The sequence below is a fragment of the Leptopilina boulardi genome, unplaced genomic scaffold (genome assembly GCF_019393585.1).
Source record: "Leptopilina boulardi isolate dan_hultmark-lab unplaced genomic scaffold, ZJU_Lbou_2.1 LbouV2_310, whole genome shotgun sequence".
Taxonomy (NCBI): Eukaryota; Metazoa; Arthropoda; class Insecta; order Hymenoptera; family Figitidae; genus Leptopilina; species Leptopilina boulardi.
Genome location: NW_026137875.1, coordinates 1,785,438 through 1,807,204, shown reverse-complemented (window position 1 = coordinate 1,807,204; position 21,767 = coordinate 1,785,438). Strand labels below are relative to the sequence as shown.

Sequence of the window (21,767 nt, the reverse complement as noted above, 5' to 3'; positions counted from 1 at the left end):
TCTGCAGTACTTTCTCAGTGCAAATTATCGTAAATTTAAAAAAAAAATTATTTTTCCATTTTATTTTCATTTTTTTTTTTCTATAATGAAAAGGAAAGAAAAACAGTTTATTCCTTTAGAGATAAACATATTGTTTTTAAAACATTGATTTCAATTTTTTCATAATTATCATATATAAAATTTATGATTAACAAACAAAAATAATTTATTTTTTAATTTCTAAAATTTTTTAACTTTTAATTAATTTTTTTTTTCTCGAAAATTATTAAATACTTATTTGAACTAAAAATCAGAGTTTTTAATGTAATATATAATTATAGCATTAAACGTGAAAAAAGATTCTTTTTTATTTTTACCAAATGCAGATATGATGATGCCAATACCATCCGCCATTTAGAGCTGAAGTTAGTGCCAGTGGATTTCCCAAAATAGATACTAAAAAATCTCCAACCTGAAAAAATACAATTATCACTCCATAAATATGTGTATTCTAAATTAAACACAAAAAATTAAAAGAATTTATTTAAGAAAAAATATATTTAATTCAAATAATGGGATTTTTTTACTATTTATTTATTTACTTATGCGAGACCAAAATTTCTGAAGTGATCTAATTAAAAAAAAAAATTCTTAAATTATTAAAAATATACATTTTAAGTTCATTTTAACGGGCAAAAAAAAGAAATAAAAGGTCCTTTAAAAAAAAAAACTATTTTTGATTTTCAAAAAAAAGGATAAATTTTGAATTTTTTTTTTTAATTTTCCACCATTTGAAAGAACAGGAAAAATCTTTCGAAAACATGTAGGTCAATAAAAAAAACAAGTGTTTTAATATTTTTTTGAATTGCCTTATTTTGACCTAAATCTCAAAAGCAGATCGAATTATCAAAAGCTAAAATTCCATATAGTGAAATAACCATTTTATCGAATTGTTTAAAGTTCAAATTATCAAAGGATCGAATTTCTGAAAGTACGAATTACCACAAGATCGAATTTCCTTTTAAAAAAAAATTTGAAACATCTATATCTAAGATTTCACATAGAATTATATAAAGGAAACAATATAGGATTTCATATATAAGAATTTTTAGTTGGCAGACGGCAGTTTATAAAAATTAAAAATTATTTAATTAAAAATCAAATAATATTACTACAATTCATCTGAAAAGAAAAGAAATTATGCTTTGCAATACACCTTCTGAGTTAGAGTCTCAGCTTTTATAGTATTCAAGACTGATCTCAACTGTGAGAAAAAAAATTATCACCATCTGGCGGCGTAAGAGTGGAACTATGATGATCTACATCGATATTGGAATTTCCCATATAATTTCTCATATAATTTCCGACTTGGTATCTTAGATGGACAAATAAAACAGTGAAATCCACACATGACATCCCACATAAATTCCTATATGATTAATTCTTACATGAGATCCTATGTAAGATCCTGTATAGGATTTTACATGGATTTTTATATATATTCCTGTATGATGAATTCTTACATGAGATATATAAAAATCCATGTAAAATCTTATGTAAGATCTTATATAGGATCCTACATAAAATCCTATATACGATCCTACATAGGATCTCATGTAAGAATTAATCATATAGGAATTTATGTTGGATGTCATGTGTGGATTTCACTGTTTTATTTGTCCATCTAAGATACCAAGTCGGAAATTATATGAGAAATTATATGGGAAATTCCAATATCGATGTAGATCATCATAGTTCCACTCTTACGCCGCCAGATGGTGATAATTTTTTTTCTCACAGTTGAGATCAGTCTTGAATACTATAAAAGCTGTGACTCTAACTCAGAAGGTGTATTGCAAAGCATAATTTCTTTTCTTTTCAGATGAATTGTAGTAATATTATTTGATTTTTAATTAAATAATTTTTAATTTTTATAAACTGCCGTCTGCCAACTAAAAATTCTTATATATGAAATCCTATATTGTTTCCTTTATATAATTCTATGTGAAATCTTAGATATAGATATTTCAGAATCTACATGAAATCCTATATGATTTCTTATGTTCAAATCAATCATATATATGATCCCACGTGAGGATTTTTAATATGATTTCATGGCAGATTTTTTGTAATAATTTTTTATTCAAGAATCGAAAAAAGATTTGATGTATGATTTTTATATAGGAAAATTTCACATAGGAATTTACATAATTTATTACTTAAGAATACGTTTATAAGAATTTACATCGAATCCCACTTCAAATCATGTCTCAATTTCCTATATGATTTTTCATAAGATCCTATATAGTTTCTTACATCTTACATAGGATTTTATGTCGATTTTAATATATGAATTTATGTGAGATCCTATATAAGATCCTACATGAGAATTTTCAATAGGGAAATTCAATATTTTGGTTATTCGAACTTTTAAAATTTATATCTTTTGGTAATACGAACATTTAAGGATAAAATAAGCTGACTCAATTCATAGGACGTCGAAGAAGAGACCACCAGAGAAAAAGGAGGAGGAGGGCCCAACCATAGGCAGTCTTCACAAAGAAGATGGAGAATGGAAAGAGGCCCTCTCCAAAAAGGGAAAGAAAAAGAAAAGAAAAGAGAAAAAAACGGAGAAGAGGAAAACTGCGAAGAAACGAAATACAGAAGCCATCAGAGTGTCGGCAAAGGACGGGGAGTCCTATGCCGACATTCTGAGTCAGATGAAGACGTCGATCAACCCCTCCGACACGAATACGGAGGTCCTGTCCATTCGTAGGACGAGAAACCAAGAACTCACGCAATACTCACTGTTGTCAATAGGGCGAAGAAAGCCAAAGAGGGCAAAAGGAAAGGATTTTGTGCGCTCGTTGCTATAGACATACGAAATGCGTTTAATACTATCTTAGCGACAGATGGGTTGAATACAAGAGCGATGCATGTCATCTTAAACATAAGATGACATGCGGAGCTCCCCAAGGATCAAAGGTAGGTCCATTCATATGGAACGTCATGTACGACGAACTCCTGGGAATCGACCTACCTGAGGATACGTTTATAGTTGGCTTTGCGGATGACGTCATTGTCGTGTGTCTTGCGTGGAGCGAGGAAATCCTTGAGGTAAGGGTCAATGAAGGTCTGAGACGAGTAAAGCGCTGGCTGGATCTCAACGGTCTTCAGATGGCCGTAGAGAAGACAGAGGCCTTGCTCGTCACTGACCGGAGAGCCTTTAAAGCCCCAAAGATTCAGATTGGGACAACCGAAGTCTCCTGGGGGACAAAGCTTAAGTACCTGGGGGTGACGTTGGATCGAAGGTTAAACTTCGCCCAACACTGTCACACCAAGTCACTTGAGTCCGCCGAATGCATCGGAAACCTTTCAAGGATGATGCCAAACGTCGGCGGCCCCAGGGAAAAGAAACGGCGACTGGTGGCGACCGTGGGTCAAGCAAAGCAGCTGTATGCTGCCCCTGAATGGGCTGATAAAGCCCTAAAGAGCCACGGCATCTCTAAGGACCTACTCTCCGTAGAAGGTACTTCGGCACGGAGAGTGGTCTCTGCCTACAGGACAGTTTCAACGAGTGCCGCCCTAGTTCTTGCGAGCATGCCGCCAATTGACTTATTGGCGGTGGAAAGACAGGAAGTCTACATGCTTAACAAAGAGCTAGCAAACTCGCAAGAACAGGAAGTTAGGAATAGTCTAAAGATTGCTATTCGAAGAGAGGCAAGAAAAAGACTCGTTGAAAAATGGCAAGAGAGATGGGATGAGGAATTGAAAGGAAGGTGGACGTACCGCCTGATTCCTCACCTCGCCACCTGGCTTGACAGAGAGCACGGCGAAGTTGGTTACTACCTGACACAAGTGTTGTCAGGTCATGGTTGCTTCAACCAGTACCTCCACCGGTTTAAAATAAGAAGAGCACCGGAATGCGTGTATTGCGATAAATCCCTCGTGGATGACGCTGAACACACGCTATTTTCCTGCGAGCACTGGAGCGTTGACAGAGAAGCTATGTTTGCGGCGGTTGAGACCCGATTCAACGCCGATAGCATGGTCTCTGTCATGCTCCAAAGTGTGGACTCCTGGAGGCATGTTGAGACCTTCGTTTTGAAGGTCATGTCTATCAAAGACAAAGACGGCACGAGAAGAGGTTGACCGGAAGATATCTTGGCTCGGCTGGGGGTGTGCGGGGGTGCGAGGAGACATTTGATCTCCTCTCCTTTCCCGCCCCCCAGCCTATGAAATGGTGAAGGCAAGGGAACCGTTTTACTTGCGAAGTGTAAAGCCAGACGGCAGTTCCGCAAGTAAGAGTAAACGGTTCCAATAGGGGTGTGGTTTTAGCGGGTCGGCTTACATAGGAGTAAGTCAACCCCGCACACTTCGGAGAAAAGAGTGCGCCTCCGAAACGGTCTGATCCTTGGAGTTGCAATTCCCTCCTTGGTGTAGCAGATTTCCACGTTTGCCCTTGCGCAAAAAAAAAAAAAAAAAAAAAAAAAAAAAAAGCTGACTCAATTCTTTTTATAATTTAGAGGTTTAACCAGAATTCCGTTAAATTATTTGAAATTAAAAAAAAAAGTGTTTTCAGCATATTCTTAACTTAATAAAATTTATTTCACTCAAAATCCTTAAGCGGCGTTTTTGTGTTCAAATATATGTATGAAAATGTTTCGATCACACCATAGATTGACCTGTTTAAGACCAGGTCCAAGTGAGGCAGCGCCATCTACATTGAAACTAAAATTTTGGAAAATTTTCAACAGCCTTTTCTTGAAAACAAGAAGGTAAAATGCTTTTTCCTTTATGGATAATTGATTATTGGCAAGATATACACCAGGTAAAACTATTTTTCAGTTAAAATAATAAAAAAAATTTCATGTCAATAAATTAAATATGAGCACTTTTTTCACAAAATCTGTAACAGTACTTTCACAGAAATTACAATCAAAAATGCAATTTCCATTTGGAAAATTAATAAACGCTAAAAAATACACGACCTAAGATTTACCAATCACGAAAATAACAAAAAAAAATTTTATTAAATATTTAAAATATTTATAACAAAATTTTAGTTTCAATGTAGATGGCGCTGCCTCACTTGGACCTGGCCTTAAGGCAAAAATGCAGTTGTGCCTTTTAAAAATGTATAAATTTAAATTAAATCACAATTTTTATTATCATCATCTTTAAATTGTTGCCACAGGAATACAATTAGAGGCACATCATTGAAGAAAGTCTTAAATTTTTTTTTTCCATCACCTTTTAAGAAATGCATTGAACTTTTATTTTTATCCAACACCGTAATAGATATTTTCATAAGAAGACGTTCAATTGGATTTTTTTAAAAAGTGCTTTCACTCAATCAAACCTTCGTATATTTAATTTTTGTGGTGGCACACTAATGGGATAGTGAAAATTTTTTGACAAAATATGTCTGTTAGACATTTCTATAGTAGCTGAAGTGATATTTTACACGCCGCAAAAATAAAAAAGGTTAAGAATATAAACTTTTTCAAGAAATTCAAATGAAATTTAAGCATTTTTTCACTTTTTAACTTATAAAACTAATTGTCAAATAAATATTTTGTTCTAATACTGTACATAAATGTTCCTTTATATATAATTTAGCAAAAAAAAAAAAAAAAAAATGATACCCAAAGTTTTAATTAAAAATAATTCAGATTTTTAAGTGTTTGATTCGAGAATCACAAAAGTTAAAAGTTTCGTGGATTTTCCCATATGTATCAATGAGAAGCTGATTTATATTCACTATATACGTGCGAAATGTAATTACCAGTCAATTAATGTGCCAAATTAAACACGGAATAATTTTCTCAAAAAGCTCATTTGTATGGTTCAATATTGCTTCATTTGCATTAATTAGAAAACTATTTACATTATATAAATATTTACTTATATTAATAATAATAATAATAAGAATGATAATAATAATAATATTAATTTAATATTTACATTTAATTTATTATATATTATACACTGAATTAAATTCAATTACTTCATTGCTTAACATCGAAAATAAATTTTTTTCTCTCAAATTGATTTTAATATTTGTTTTTAATTTAAAAAAAAATTATTATTAATTTTTATAGAAGATAAAGTATTTACTATTACATTAATTTCAGGAGTTTTTTTTTAAATTAGTTTTAGCTTTTCTTTTATTGTCTCTCATGAGAGACAATAGGCGAAGAGTTGTATATATATACCAATATTGGCTCTACATTAGCCACTAATATTGGTAGCACGTGGAAATTTCCCACTGGAGTTTTTTTTTAGATTTAAATTAAAAGGTAAAAAAAACTTTTAATCTTCAAAATACACGGAAAGAAAGTTTGTAGCAATATTTGATATTATAGTGTTACTTTTTAGTATATTTGGTTACAATTGCGGAACATTTTGGCATGATAACGATTTTCGATACTATTTTTAAGAATGATTGAGATTAAAATAAGAATATTTAATATAGTTGGAAAGAAAATTTGATATAATATTTACGAAATCTGAAATCTTTTTATTGAAACACAAAAATGTCAAATTTTAATAAGCTCTTTATCAATTTTTCTAACCAAATATTTCAAATTTCGTAATTAAAATTGTATAAAATGATATAATTATTTCAGATTTTGATATATTTGATATGAAAATTGAAAAAGAAATATCAAAGTTAACGAGATTCGACGAAATTTGCCGAAGTTGAACGTTCGGAATTGCCCGATCCTTACCGAGTGGTAACGAAGACTGACGAAGCTCTTTAGACAAGCCCCTTTTTACCATTATCTTGATACAGACCTGAATTTCTTTTATATAATTAATTTCGAAGATTTTACAATAAATCAGTAAAAAAAAATTGTTCTTCAAAAAATAATAAAATATTTAATTATTTCCCAATAAATAATGATTTTTATTTATATTTTTAAACATGTTTTGATATAATTTCACCTTTCTCATAAGCGGTGAAAAATATGTCTGGTTAGTATATAAGAATGGTCACATCAGTTTTTCACATGAGCGTAAATTTGTATATGAAGCGTTATTCTGCGAATGTTATACGTATTATCGTTAGTATAGGTTAGGAATAAAAATAAGCCAATCGATGTAAAACAATGCGGTGTATGTGTGTGTGTGCATTTAAAAGTTCATATCCTCGTCTATCCTCGAGATGAGAAAGAGATAAAACTTTGGCGTAGAATCTATTGGTGTTTCTGTCGTCATCTGTCACGACTGAACCACTTCGAATTTTTAGTATAGTTTTAACAAATTTCGAAATAATCTTTCCAAATTTTCATATAAATTTAGTAAATAACGAAGTGCGCGTCGGTTTAACTTACTTCTGGTTTTTCGTATAAATTTATCAATTTACGAAATAATAATTTCAATTTCTGGAATATATTTACTAAAAAGACTATTGGTAAAAATATACCGATTTTCGTTATCAAACCCAAATGTTCCGCGTTTGAAAAAGAGAATACTAAAATTTCCTATCAGATTTATCAAATATTGCTACTAAATTTCTTTCCGTGGAGAAAGCAAAATTTTATTGCCAAAATGTGAATTTTTGATTTTTTAACTTTCATTAATTCTTTAAATTTACCTCAAATATATACTTTATATATATCGATCGATTCGTCTTGACGTAAGGAATACAATTATTTCATATATAAACTTCAATTTAAAAAATCACAAAATTTTATTGCCCAAATGTGAATTTTTGATGTTTTAACTTTTATTAATTCTTTAAATTTACCTAATATGTATACTTTATATATATCGATCGATTCGTCCTGACTTATGGAATACAATTATTTCATATATAAACTTCAATTTAAAAAATCACAAAATTTTATTGCCAAAATGTGAATTTTTGATGTTTTAACTTTTATTAATTCTTTAAATTTACCTCAAATGTATACTTTATATATATATATATATATCGATCGATTCGTCTTGACGCAAGGAATACGATTTTATTATATATAACCTTAAATTTTTCTATTTAAAAATTTTTTCGATTAAAAAAAAATTTTTGGAAAAAAGACGATAAAATTTTTTTTTTGGGGTATTTTTTAAAATCCTTTGGTCAGATTTGAGATATTAATATGATAAATGAGCCTACAAAATTTTATCTAAATCTATTAAAACCTGTTAAAGTTATCTTCTAAACAAAAAAGGGATCCACACACACACACACACACACACACACACATACATACATCCGGACAATTGATCAGGATCTCATATAACATGTTTCTATAAAGAAAAAAATTTGTTTCCGCCACTTTGAAAAGCTTTATAAACGAAAGGACTACAAAGCTTCCTCCACGAGGAAGCAAAATAATTTTAATCAAGAAAATAAAAAATGTGTTCCTAATTATATCATTTTTTAAATCAAAGACGAAATTTATTAGAATTACAAAACGTTCTCTTTGCTTTTACGAAAAAAAAAATTTTTTTCAAGTATTTTAAATTAAAAAAATATGTTTTCTTTAAATAATATTTTTAACTTATAAGAAAACTTTCTATAAAACAATAAAATATTTCTTGTAAAATTCTTTGAGTCAACAAAAAAAAAGTAAAGAAATAATTTCTTTAAATCAAAGAAATTTTTCTTTAACCCTATAGCAATGTAAAAATTTTTTTAATTTAAAGAAAATTTCTTTGAAACAAAGAATCTTTTTTCCATTTGGGTTTATATTTATATTTTGCATAAAAAGAAACAAATTGATCATTAGAGTATAATAAATTTGTTTACGAGCTCTTATAATTTCTATTCTTTTATAACTTTCGCCTTATACGCATAGTTTGTTAAAAATTAATTTTTTTTTCACAAAAAGAAGTGCGATAAAGAAGTTTTTCTTATGGCAAAGAAAAAGATATAAAACATCATTGAACACTATTATTCACTTTTATTGTAATTTTCTGCAATTTATAGTTTAAAACCTGAATAAAAGGAACGTTCTTTTCATCCAATTTTCTACGTATAGGGGGAAATTTATGAGAATTGGGTCAATCTTGGTAAAACGGAGATCTTTTACTCTGGTAATATTGCTTCCAAAATCAAACCAATTTCAGGCCATTAATTTTGTCAACGTTCAGCAAAAAAAAAAAAATGAAAAAAAGTAAAGAATTTTAATTAAATTATCAAAAGTATATAATTTATTAAAACAAACACTAATCTATTATTTGTCTCAAAATAAAAATAATTATTTATTTGTTTTATAGGTATATAATAAAAATATTGTGATTACGATTCTAACGTCAGATTTTTAAAATTCAAAAATGCAAATCCAGTATGTGACGAATTTTTCAAAAATTATTATTATATTATTATTTGTTATTAAGGCCGTTTTCACCTTGTGGATAAATTTAATCCTCCGAGAAGTTAAAGGCAGTAGATATATTGTGCGTCTGCGCAAAATGTTTGTATACGCAGCTTCTGCGCAGATGCAGAATATATATCTGTACTGCCTTTAATCTCTCGGAGGATTAAATTTATCCACACGATGAAAAAGGCCTGATTGTTAATTATTTAACTATAAATTGTTTTCGTTAAAGGCAATAAATAATAAGGGTCAGACCATTATATTTCGACCAAAGTCGTTGCGGCCTAATTTTAAAAAAAATTGATACTTGCAGTACTGATTCTTTATGATATGCAGAGAACGAAATAAAAAGAATTATATTACAAAAATTTCTTTATTTTTCTCAAAATATGAATTTAAAGTGGAGAAGGTCCGGAAAACTGTCACTTTTTTACCAATTATAAAATATATAAAAAAACATATAATAATTGTTAAAAAGGTAAAAAGAATTATTGTTTCTTGTTTAGAATGAATTGATTTATTATTTTCTAATGATTAAATTAGTGAAAAAATTTAAATAATGGATAAAATATGTCTTTAAAGTTAGTCTGTCAAATAACCTAATTTTTCGATTTTTATCAGTTAATTACAATTAAGTGGAATTATTAAATTAAATTTGAACTTACCTAATATGAAGTAAATGGATAGGACATTCAAATTTTCTTGGCACTTTCTATATTTTCATACTAAATATAAAAGAAATATTGAGTTGAAAGTTCGCAATTTCTGCATTTTTGCGTACTTTGCAACTGAATATCACCGTTAAAGAAAAATAAAAAAAATTTGCACTTGTACAGCAGCTAAATCGGATCGAAATCTACGCGCACTATAAATTCCGTTTTGGTCCCGAAACTATTTTAGGAGATATAGGCGATTAAAAATTGCACATTATTTTCAGGTTAAAACTTTACTTGCTTCTAACTTGAAGTTGGTCTACTCTCAGCGATTGCGTTCAATGTTTAGATTTTGAAATTGATATAACGGCGAAAATTAAAATAATTTTCAAAATTAGAAAATAATTCGCAGTGCAATCGATAATTAACTATAATAATCTGCTAATATTATTAATAAAGCTGAAAAAATAAATCTAAAAATTATGACAATTTAGTCACAACGCAAATTAAAATACTTTTCAAAATTATTTGTGATTTCTGTAAAGTCTCTGTTAGATATAAATATTATAAATTAAAAAGAAAAAGTGATTCAAAACACAATTATTCAATCTTGAATGTCAATCAATTATTCTTTAATAAATTATGAAAATAAACATTTAAGTAAGTTATATCAATTTCAAAATCTAAACATTGAACGCGATCGCTGAGAGTAGACCAACTTCAAGTTAGAAGCAAGTTAAGTTTTAACCTGAAAATAATGTGCAATTTTTAATCGCCTATATCTCCTAAAATAGTTTCGGGACCAAAACGGAATTTATGGTGCGCGTAGATTTCGATCCGATTTAGCTGCTGTGCAAGTGCAAATTTTTTTTATTTTTCTTTAACGGAGATATTCAGTTGCAAAGTTCGGAAAAATGCAGAAATTGCGAACTTTCAACTCAATATTTCTTTTATATTTAGTATGAAAATATAGAAAGTGCCAAGAAAATTTGAATGTCCTATCCATTTACTTCATATTAGGTAAGTTCAAATTTAATTTAATAATTCCACTTAATTGTAATTAACTGATAAAAATCGAAAAATTAGGTTATTTGACAGACTAACTTTAAAGACATATTTTATCCATTATTTAAATTTTTTCACTAATTTAATCATTAGAAAATAATCAATCAATTCATTCTAAACAAGAAACAATAATTCTTTTTACCTTTTTAACAATTATTATTATATGTTTTTTTATATATTTTATAATTGCTAAAAAAGTGACAGTTTTCCATACCTTCTCCACTTTAAACTCATATTTTGAGAAAAATAAAGAAATTTTTGTAATAATTCTTTTTATTTCGTTCTCTGCATATCATAAAGAATCAGTACTGCAAGTATCAATTTTTTTTAAAATTAGGCCGCAACGACTTTGGTCGAAATATAATGGTCTGACCCATAAAATGAATTCTCTGAAATAAAAAATGGTTTCGGGTTAAAATTTTAAAGAAATGATTTAGGAGGGTGCAACAAAAATAATAATGGTTGGACTTGTAAAAAAAAAATTGTAAATTTATTAGTAAGTTACTGTTATTTGTGTTAATTTAAAGTAATTTAAACAGAAATAATACATATTTGAACATTTTTTTTCAAAATAAAGTATATAATTTTGCCTTGCATTTTACCCATTTTTCATTTGTTTTTGTACTTTTTTTCAAAAAAAAGAGGGATAACTGTTTTGTTTTAATCGCTAATTAAAAAATGTCAGATGAAAAAAGGGGTATATTTTTATTTTTTTTTCATTATGATGTGAATCTAATACATAGTGAGTTTAAGAAAAAGTCGTAAAAAGTGATTTACAAAGTTTCTCCGTGATATATTATATATAGTAAATAGCCAAAACTAGACTGGCTCGTTATAGCACCATGATAAATTTTCACACACAAAATTCTATTGTCTTTTTGAAATAAAAATGGCATATAATTTGTGATGTGATTGTGATGTAAAATATTCAGTCATATCTTTGTTATATAGCGAGTCATTTATAATAAACTATATTGCTTCGCGGATAGAATCATATGTTGCTAGAAATTCATTATTTCCACAGTTATAAATAATGTAATTCACATTAGTCAACTTGTCTAATGAACAATTCTCATTTTCGTACAACGATTATATAGTTTTAGTATAATACGTATTTTCGCAGATTCATATAGTTTAAAAATAAATTAAAAATCGTTATCTACTATATTACTGGTCTTTACTAAAGTTTGATAATTAATATTTTATATATATATATATATATATATATATATGGGTGATTCTACAAACGAAGGACGAAAATGAAGAAAATATGGACACAACATTTTTTACTCATTTAAGGTCTGAAAAGTACTTTAACTTCAAGTTAATGACACTAAAAAAGATATCTGAAAGTGGTTAGACAAAATATTAAAAATTACAAAAGTTATGGTTGTTTATAAACAATTTATCCAGGAAATTAAGATCGTGTATAGAAAATTCACATTAACACAAAAAAATAATGGATAGATTTATACAAAATTTATTACTCGGGGGTTTTCGGGATCGCTGATTACGAATCCGAGATCAGTTTTTCAAAATTCAATATGGCGGATCCAATATGCCGGACTTTTTTTAAAAAAATCGTTCGGATTTGCTTGAAACTTTCTACTCGGGGGTTTTTGGGGTCGTTGATTACGAATCAGAGGTCAGTTTTTCAAAATTCAAAATGGCGAATCCAATATGGCGGACAAATATTTAAAAATAGTCAAATTTTGAAAATCTGGCTTGAAACTCGTAATCTGGTAATTCTAAAAAGAAAAAGTATGGAATGAAACATTTTTCGCACGTATAATTTTGATAAACAGGTTAATTTAAATTAATAAGTTTTTTCAAAATTTGTTCGCCATATTGGATCTGTCATTTTGAATTTTGAAAAACTGACGTCGGATTCGTAATCAGCAACCCCAAAAACCCCTGAGTAATTATTTTCAGAAATATATATTAAGTTTTTTCAAAAGTCGTCCGCCATATTGGATCCGCCATTTTGAATTTTGAAAAATTGACGTCGGATTCTTAATCAGCGATAGGTTAATCATAGGTTTGCGTTATTTCTAGATTTTCATTTATAAGTTGTACCAAAACTTGAAAATCTAATACATACACTTTTATTTTATTTTTAAATTATATAAATATTTTTTTCACTTTTTTTACTATATACATTGTTTGTTAGTCGTTATCTTTAATACAATTAAGTTATCTTTAATATTTATTCACTTAATTTACTCTTTTATTGTTAAATTATTTATATGATTATTAATTAACAATTATAAATAAAAATGGAATAATTCAATCTGGCCCTAGCTGGGATATCCCAACCTTGGGAAATCTTTGTGATTAGCGTTACGCGCCCAGTTTGGGCGTTGTCTGGGTTGCCCACTTTGGACATTGGGAAACCCAGTCTTGCCCAGATTGGGGCCCAGTCGACTTTTCCACACGGGACCTATATATTTATTTTCTTCGAATGGTGTAAAAAAATTCAAAATTTAACCTTTTTTTTTGAAAATTAAAAATATTTTTTAATTTTTTTTTAAAATGAGCATTTTTTTAAGTTTCAAATTTTGTTTATAAAGTTTATAATTTGTACATTACAAAAAATATGAAAATGGAATTTTCAGAATGAAATTTTCATTTTTTTTTTTTTTTTTTTGCAGTTGTACCGCTTCAGAAATGGGACTTTGATCAGGGCCTCGACAATTTTCCCTATGTGAAAACAAATTTATTAACAAATTAAAAGAAAATCTCTATACTAGTGTTTTAAAATTTTTTTTTTTATTTCAGGTTTTTTGGACAAAATTCCCGGGCAAAACCAAATCACAAACAAAATGTAGTAAAATCTAAATATTCAAGAAAAAGTGTAAGGTAAAAGACTTGTAAGTCAATATGGTTGTGTGGTAAGAGTACATAGCTCGCGTTCCAAGGGTCCTGGGTTCGATTCCCCATGCGTGCAACATTTTTCGAAATTATTCATGAGTGTTTTTTATACTGTATATGCTATAGTCTTAAATAGAATATAAGTTAGAAATAAACAATTGTAATAACCGTTATTTATTTTAAAAAAATAATTGTCACAAAATAGGTCAATTTAAAGGAAAACTGACAACGCCCTGATAAGCTTTTCCCTAAGTAAATATAAAATATAATAAATGATAATAAAAATTTTGTTATATAATATAATATATATATTTATAAATAATAATAATAATAATAATAATAATAATAATAATAATAATAATAATTCTGGGTGTAAATATAATTAAACCCTGAAAAAAAAAATTTTGTCTGAGAGCTAAATAAATATTTATTTGCTTAAAATAATTTTTTTTTATTTAAATTATATTTTTTATTTCAAAAAGAAAATTTTTTCTCTATGTAAAAAAAATTTTTTTGTTTAAATAAAAAATTTCTTTGGTTGTATATATAAAATATATATAATTAAAGGGTTGTTTTAGTTAACATTTGTTTGTTTGTTTTTTTTTTTTTAGAATTTATGCTATTTATATAGTGTACATATATTCGTTACATATACGAAAAATGTTACTTTTTCATGCAAATTTCAGAGAGCATGGAACTCGTCACACTTTGCATGCTTAATAAACAATATAAAAAAGAAATGAGGATTTCACTATTTATAATTAAATTTTTTGGGTCACACGTAACAGATCCCTGAATAAGTTTATTTTAAAAAAAATTAATTGTCATTTTTAATTGAAATATTTTCAATTAATTTTTAGTTGTTTCTAAAAAATTAAAATTTTAAAAATATCCTTTTTTTTATTTTTATATTAAAGAAAAAAATTTACTCTCCATTATCTAAATGTTTTTTCTCTAATTTTTTTTTATTCGTTAAAAATTCTTTCTATTAAAAAGAAGAAAAAATATTCTTTCTCCGCATAAAATATAAATGATTTAAATTAATTTTAAATAAATGTCATTTTTAAAAAAAAAAATTAAAAGAAAAATAAATTAAAAATAAATTTTAATTTGTATTAAATAAAAATTTTATTTATGTCAAAAAAAAATGTATAATAATTGAAACAAAAAAAAAATATTTAGTTATTTAACTGGTGAGAAAAAAAAATTTTTTTATTTCGAATAAATATACCTAAATATTTACAAATTACAAAAAATATTTTTGATTCTGGGTTGTATTACTATACATATAGGTAAGTATCTCATCTTGCAAGAAAATAAGTTTTTTTTGTAATAACAAAAAAAAAAAGTTTTTTTCTTCACGTCTCATAGGAAATTAGTGGTTCAATATAAAGGCAATATAGAAAGTTTTGATGAAAGGTGACGATTAATACTTGGTGTTCAATACACCCTCGCATTTACTATATGTACGTGCGTGACAAATCTAATAATGAATTTTTCATTTTTATTTTTATTGTTACATTTATGAATTTTATTTAATTATTATTTTTATACATTTATATTAAGTAATAATATAATTAATAATATATAATAATAATAAAATATATATATATATACCTATATTAATATTATATATTAATTAATATATAATTAAGTATTAATGTTACGTCGAGTGTTATACGTTATAATTAACTGCAAAAAAGCAAAATAATTTTTCATCTTTATTAATCTACGTTCTGAGAAGAGTTGTGAAATTTTCACATTAGAAATTACCTTCAATTAATTTTCATTATTCTGACAATATTATTATTTATCATTTTAGAAGAAAATTTAAGCAAAAAAAATTTTAAACAGAATGTAATCCGTTATGCATGGTCATAAAATAATCATTAGCGTGCATGACTGGTTGCATATTTTGAGTCACTCTCACGTAATTATATTCATGAATAATAATATTATTTTAATTTGTCCCTTTTTTAAAATTATTTTTTAAATACTATTCACTCTTTTTTAATTACATTTTGCTAAATATTCCATATTCGTTTATTTATAACAATAATAATAATAATTTATACTTAATTATTTATGTTAAATTTTTTATTCATTTTATAAGTGTTATTAAAAAAATTAATTACAGTAGATTTTTTTATTTTCGCTGTAATTTTAGAGTTAATTTTTTTGTATTTTTTGTACCTATATTTGTATATTCATTTTTTTATTTTTTCTATATATTTTTTTATTATACTTACCCAGGTGCGAATTTCGGTCGGCCGCCAGAGATGGTTTGTCGGCCCATGGTCGGCCCAACTAGGGCTGCACGAGAGTCGGCCGCCATAGTTGGGCCGACCATGGTAAATATTGTCACCCAAAGGTGGCCCGACTATGGCTGCCAACGTCGGCAGCCCTAGTTGGGCTAATCATGGTTCCCATCGTTGGGCCGACTGTGAGGGATAATGGTCGGCATGACTTGGGCCAACCTTGGCTGCCATAGTTGGGCCGACCATCTGGCTTGACGGTCCGCAGCCACAGTTGGGCCGACTATGGGATCGTCCGTTGACATGACTTGTGATTTGGCAATCACAGTTGGAATATACTTTAAACAAAATGGTGATTAATGAAACATTTTCAAGAAATGATCCAGAATATGGGATCATTTTTTGATACCTGAATTGGTATCAAAGTATAACTGTCATGGCTGGCATGCATAAACCTTTATTTATGTTTATCACATAAGATTTAAGTTAATTTCACAATCATAACACTTGAAAATTTTTAATTATTTTTGTGATTCAAATAATTATCAATAATTTATTTATTATAAATGAACAAAATTTAAGCAATGCACGCTTGATAAATATTTCTAATGCGTTGTCAATTAATGCAATTAATAATTTCCTATTACACAATATCATAATCGACATATATGACATTTGTAAACAAACAGGGTTGTGAAACAAGAGCCCAAAATATATTCGTCCAAAGCAGAGTTGGGTAGGATTGAAATTCGCTTTGGACGAATATATTTTGGGCTCTTGTTTCCCAACCCTGTTTGTTTACAAATGTCATATATATGTCGATTATGATATTGTGTAATAGGAAATTATTAATTGCATTAATTGACAACGCATTAGAAATATTTATCAAGCGTGCATTACTTAAATTTTGTTCATTTATAATAAATAAATTATTAATAATTATTTGAACCACAAAAATAATTAAAAAATTTCAAGTGTTGTGATTTTGAACTTAACTTAAATCTTATGTGATAAACATAAATAAAGGTTAGTGTATTTCATTTTATTTCGAAATAAATTTTTTCTTATTTAATTGCTCGCAATTTATAAGTTTTCGCTTCTCTCTTTCTTAAAATTCATAATAAAAGTATTTTTAATATCTGAATATTCAGTGCAGTGAATAAATTAATTAATAAACTTGTCAATAAGAGCATGCCAGCCATGACAGTTATACTTTGATACCAATTCAGGTATCAAAAAATGATCCCATATTCTGGATCATTTCTTGAAAATGATCCAAATAATTGGATCAATTTGATAACGTATATCGAATCAAAACGTTGCATGAGTTGATCTTAATTCTTGTATCAATTTGATACACACAAGAAAACTGTGTGATGAATTTAGAATAATTACTAATATATGTTATTCGTATAACAAATTTTTATATTTTATTTTTTATTGGTCGGCAAAAATTTTAATGCCAAGGTCGGCCATTTTATAAAATTATTTTATTGATTAAATTAATGATTTCAATAATAAATGTATATTTTATTAACTGCGCGAACAAAAATAACGATTATGTTAAATTAGTAAAATAATTTTTAAATAAAAAATAATAATTTTCTTATAATTAAATTGCCATATAAATAATTCTAGTGATGACTGATTCGTTTATCCTGCATAAACACATACTAAAAGTGATGAATTTAAATTTAAGAAAATTGAAATTTTATGTACACTGCTCTTGAAGAGTAAAAACTTTTTTAATTAAGTTGGCATCCCAGCTTTTTTATCTTTGTTTATTCACTTTCCTTTAAAAAATGTCAAGTCAATTTTAATAGGCCAAATGAGCTTTCTTTTGATCAATTTCAATTTTTTCATTATAAAATTCTTTCTGCTTTCATTTTTTTTTTCTTTTTTTTTTACTCAACGATTTTTTCCATGTAATATTTTTCTCATCTTCAAAATTATCTAATTAAACGTAAAAAATTTTGCTAACATTAAAATTATTAAAATAAATTTTTGAGTTTTTTCTAACAATTAAATTTTATTAAATAGATTTAAAATTTTTGCTAAATCATTTACATTTTTTAAAAATAAATTTCGAATTTTTGCTAAAATAAAAATTTTTTTTAAAATAAATTTTCTGATTTTTGCTAACATTTTTTTTTTTTTAATTCTATATTTATTATTACATACATCATGTATGTTTATTTTTATTATAAATGTATTTATGTATGCATTTATTATTGTACACATTACGTATGCAGTATATGTACATTATTTACATTACAGAAGTTAATGTTGGTTTAAATTTGTTTAAGTGAAAATGAGATAAAATTAACAGATGCAGAGGAAATGACACACGGAAGTGAATTTGACTTATTTCAATCAGTCACAATTTGAATGACAATCAGTTAAAATTTAAACTGACCTAAAATTAAACTTCAATATAATTCGTTTATAAAAATTAAATGCAAAAAAATTTTTGTATTATATTAAAAAAACATGCAAAAAATTTTGAAAATTATTACTATATATATATATATAATAATAAAAAGTTATAAATAAAAAATTCGATATAGATTAATTATGTATATTAATTATATAGTTGAAATGAACACATTTTACTAATTATATCACTTAACTATTGATCATTCAAATTTAATTGAGAGTATCAGAAAACGATTTTGGTTTATTTCACACAGATAAAAATTTTCTTTAATTCTATGTGACCCATTTATATTACTGTAAAAAATGAAATAAAAATAAAACCAAAAATAAATTATATAGTTATAATTATAAATTATAAAATATAATAATAATAATAATAATAATAAAATTTATAAGATTCAATGAACTTATCACTCGGTATTTTTTATTATTACTAGAAATCAAATAATAAAAATTAGTTAGTTTTCTTTTTTTAATCACTGATTAATTAATTTGCAAACAATTTATTCAATTCGATTTAAATTTTAAAATGAAAATTTAATTTTATTCTCATATATCAAAAAGATAAAACTTTTGTAATAAAAAAAGAAAAATGATAATCGAAAATGCATCTCCATAAAAAAAATATGCACTTTATAAAAAGGTTTAAATATTGGAAATTGCAAAATCAGAAAATAAATTTTATAAGATTGAAAAATTGTAAAACAATATTCTAAGATAGTATCGCAAAAATGTACGAAATAAAAAAAGATGAAATAATAATAATAATAATAATTTTGTCCCGTGAATATTATATATAAATAAAAATAAATAATAAAATTTATAACTAAAGTATATTTTTAATAATAAATACAGATATGTATAACGATATGATTTTATACTATACACAATCTTGAAAGGAGTTATCCAAAAAAATCACAAGATATTTGCACTAAATAGATCATGTTTCGATCAAAAAAATAAATAAACTGATTGGAAACGAAAGATATTATAATCCTGAAATATGATTTATTTTTTTTTTATTATTAAAAAAAGAAAAAAAAACCCACCACCATATTAAGAAGAACGACATTAACAGGTGTCCAAAGATTTCTTGCATCTTTAATAATGACAACAATGACGAGTAAGTTGAGAAAAAATCCAAAAAATCCAATAGTAGCGAGCAATACACCTGCCACTATATATTCAGTTTTAATTGATTGTTCATCAGGCAACAAAACTTTGGGATTTGTATTGTTGCTTAAGGACATTGCTCTATTAAAGCAAAAAAAAAAATTTCTTTTAATTCTCCGAATTTTCGCGCACCTTTTTTTTTCTTTGTTTGTCTTTTTTTTCTTTCTCTTTTTGTGGTAAAAATTCTAAAGTACCACGAGTTTTTTTAAAATGTTTATATCTCACATTTGAGATGAAATTTGGAGAAAGAGGGAAACTTGTACGCGGCATTAACCGGAGCTTAAATGACGATTTTTCAATGTTGCTCTTCTCTTATATAGAGCACGTGGTAGACAACCCCTTCTGCAGCTTTTAGAGAGAGAGATATATATATATATATATATATATACAGCTTTCAAAAACAGCATGCGCAAAATCAGTTTCCTCTGTATGGGATACACCAATACCTATGCGCAATATATGTTTCACTATATAGTGTTTGAATACCTTTTACTTATATATATATAGTATATATGTACGATCTACGATTCATTGTCAATTAAACTTTGATCGTATGATAATTAAATACCATGTTTTGATGAATGCAATATTAATGAAAGCATTCAAAATTTTATGAATGTTTTTTGTCAATAATTACGAGAGTTGAAAATTTACTAATAAACATATTCAAGGGAAATATGAAATATGAGGAATTTTTAGAATAAAATAAACAAGTTGTAAATTCAGATGTTTATTACATGAACATTTTGCTTCCTCTTTACGATCAGCAAAAAAATTTGCTACCTCGTAGAGAAAGCATTAACATTAAAATAAATATATACTAATAATCGATTCGTTTCAATGCAGGGAATACAATTATTATATATATATACAGGGTGTTCCAAAAGTATGGAAACTTGCAAATATCTCGAAAAGTACGAATTTTTGTAAAAAATGTTCAAGGCAAAAGTTATTCCAAACAAAAAGATGTACATCTTTGAAACCAAAAAATTGGGCCCGGAGCCAATTCACAATCACAGGATTAGAAATTGGAAGCTAATTTTCAAATTGGGCATAGAGCCCAATGTAAGATTCCGCGGCCCAATGTGAGGCCCACAGTAAAAAAAATTAGTTGTCTTAAATAAAACCCATTAATTTTCAGTATCCAATTCGTAATCCCCATGAATTTCTGGGTTTAGACTTGTAGTAAAAATGACAAAAATATTGGGCCCAATGTCTGGGATTAGGCCCAACATTTTTGGTTAAATAAATAAAATTAAAAAATCGCATCTTTAGAGGTTTTTGGGGTCATAGGATTAGAAATTCGAAGCTAATTTTCAAATTGTACACAAAGCCCAATGCAAGATTCCGCGGCTCAATGTGAGGCCCACAGTAAAAAAATTAGTTGTTTAAATAAAACCCACTAATTTTCAGTATCCATTTCAGAATCGTTATGAAATTCTGGGTTTAGACTTGTAGTACAAAAGCCAAAAAATATTGGGCCCAATGTCTGGGATTGGGCCCAACATTTTTGGTTAAATAAATAAAATTAAAAAATCGCATCTTTAGAGGTTTTTGGGGTCACAGGATTAAAAATTCAAAGCTACTTTTCAAATTGGTCACAGAGCCTAATGTAAGATTCCGCAGCCCAATGTGAGGCCTACAGTAAAAAAATTAGTTTCCTTCCATTTCGTAATCGTTATGAAATTCTGGGCTTAGACTTGTGGTAACAAAATATTCAATTGTTAATAAATAATTAAAATATAATTTTTTTAAAAACGCATTTTAGGAATGTTTTTCATTCGGCTTCCTGCAATAGATTATGAAAAAAGATATTTAAAATTTGAAAACACAGTTTTAGGTGGCCCAGTTGGGAAATATACTGCTTAGAATTTTTCAAAGAAAATATAAATAAGATTTCTTAAATATTATTCTCATATCAGTTAGGAAACTTCAGTGGCAAGGTTCATACAAGTTTTGTCGATGTTTAAATGTCCACATGAAAAGAATATTTACACGAAACT

General features: G+C 27.1%; 1 protein-coding gene across 2 annotated transcripts in view; it reads right to left on the bottom strand.

The window, feature by feature from the left end:
* The window catches only part of LOC127283792 (rhodopsin-like), a 54,499-nt gene extending 34,423 nt beyond the window's left edge, over positions 1 to 20,076 (bottom strand). Inside the window, exons 1-2 of one of the 2 annotated variants that reach the window (XM_051308888.1) lie at positions 19,641 to 20,076; positions 357 to 451 (exon numbers count right to left, since the gene is read on the bottom strand). In XM_051308888.1, coding sequence (XP_051164845.1) covers positions 357 to 451; positions 19,641 to 19,841 — 296 coding nt within the window. In that variant the 5' untranslated portion in view covers positions 19,842 to 20,076. The remainder of the gene's footprint in view (positions 1 to 356; positions 452 to 19,640) is intronic. The other variant, XM_051308889.1, reaches the window with a different exon arrangement.
* Positions 20,077 to 21,767: the final 1,691 nt, after the last annotated feature.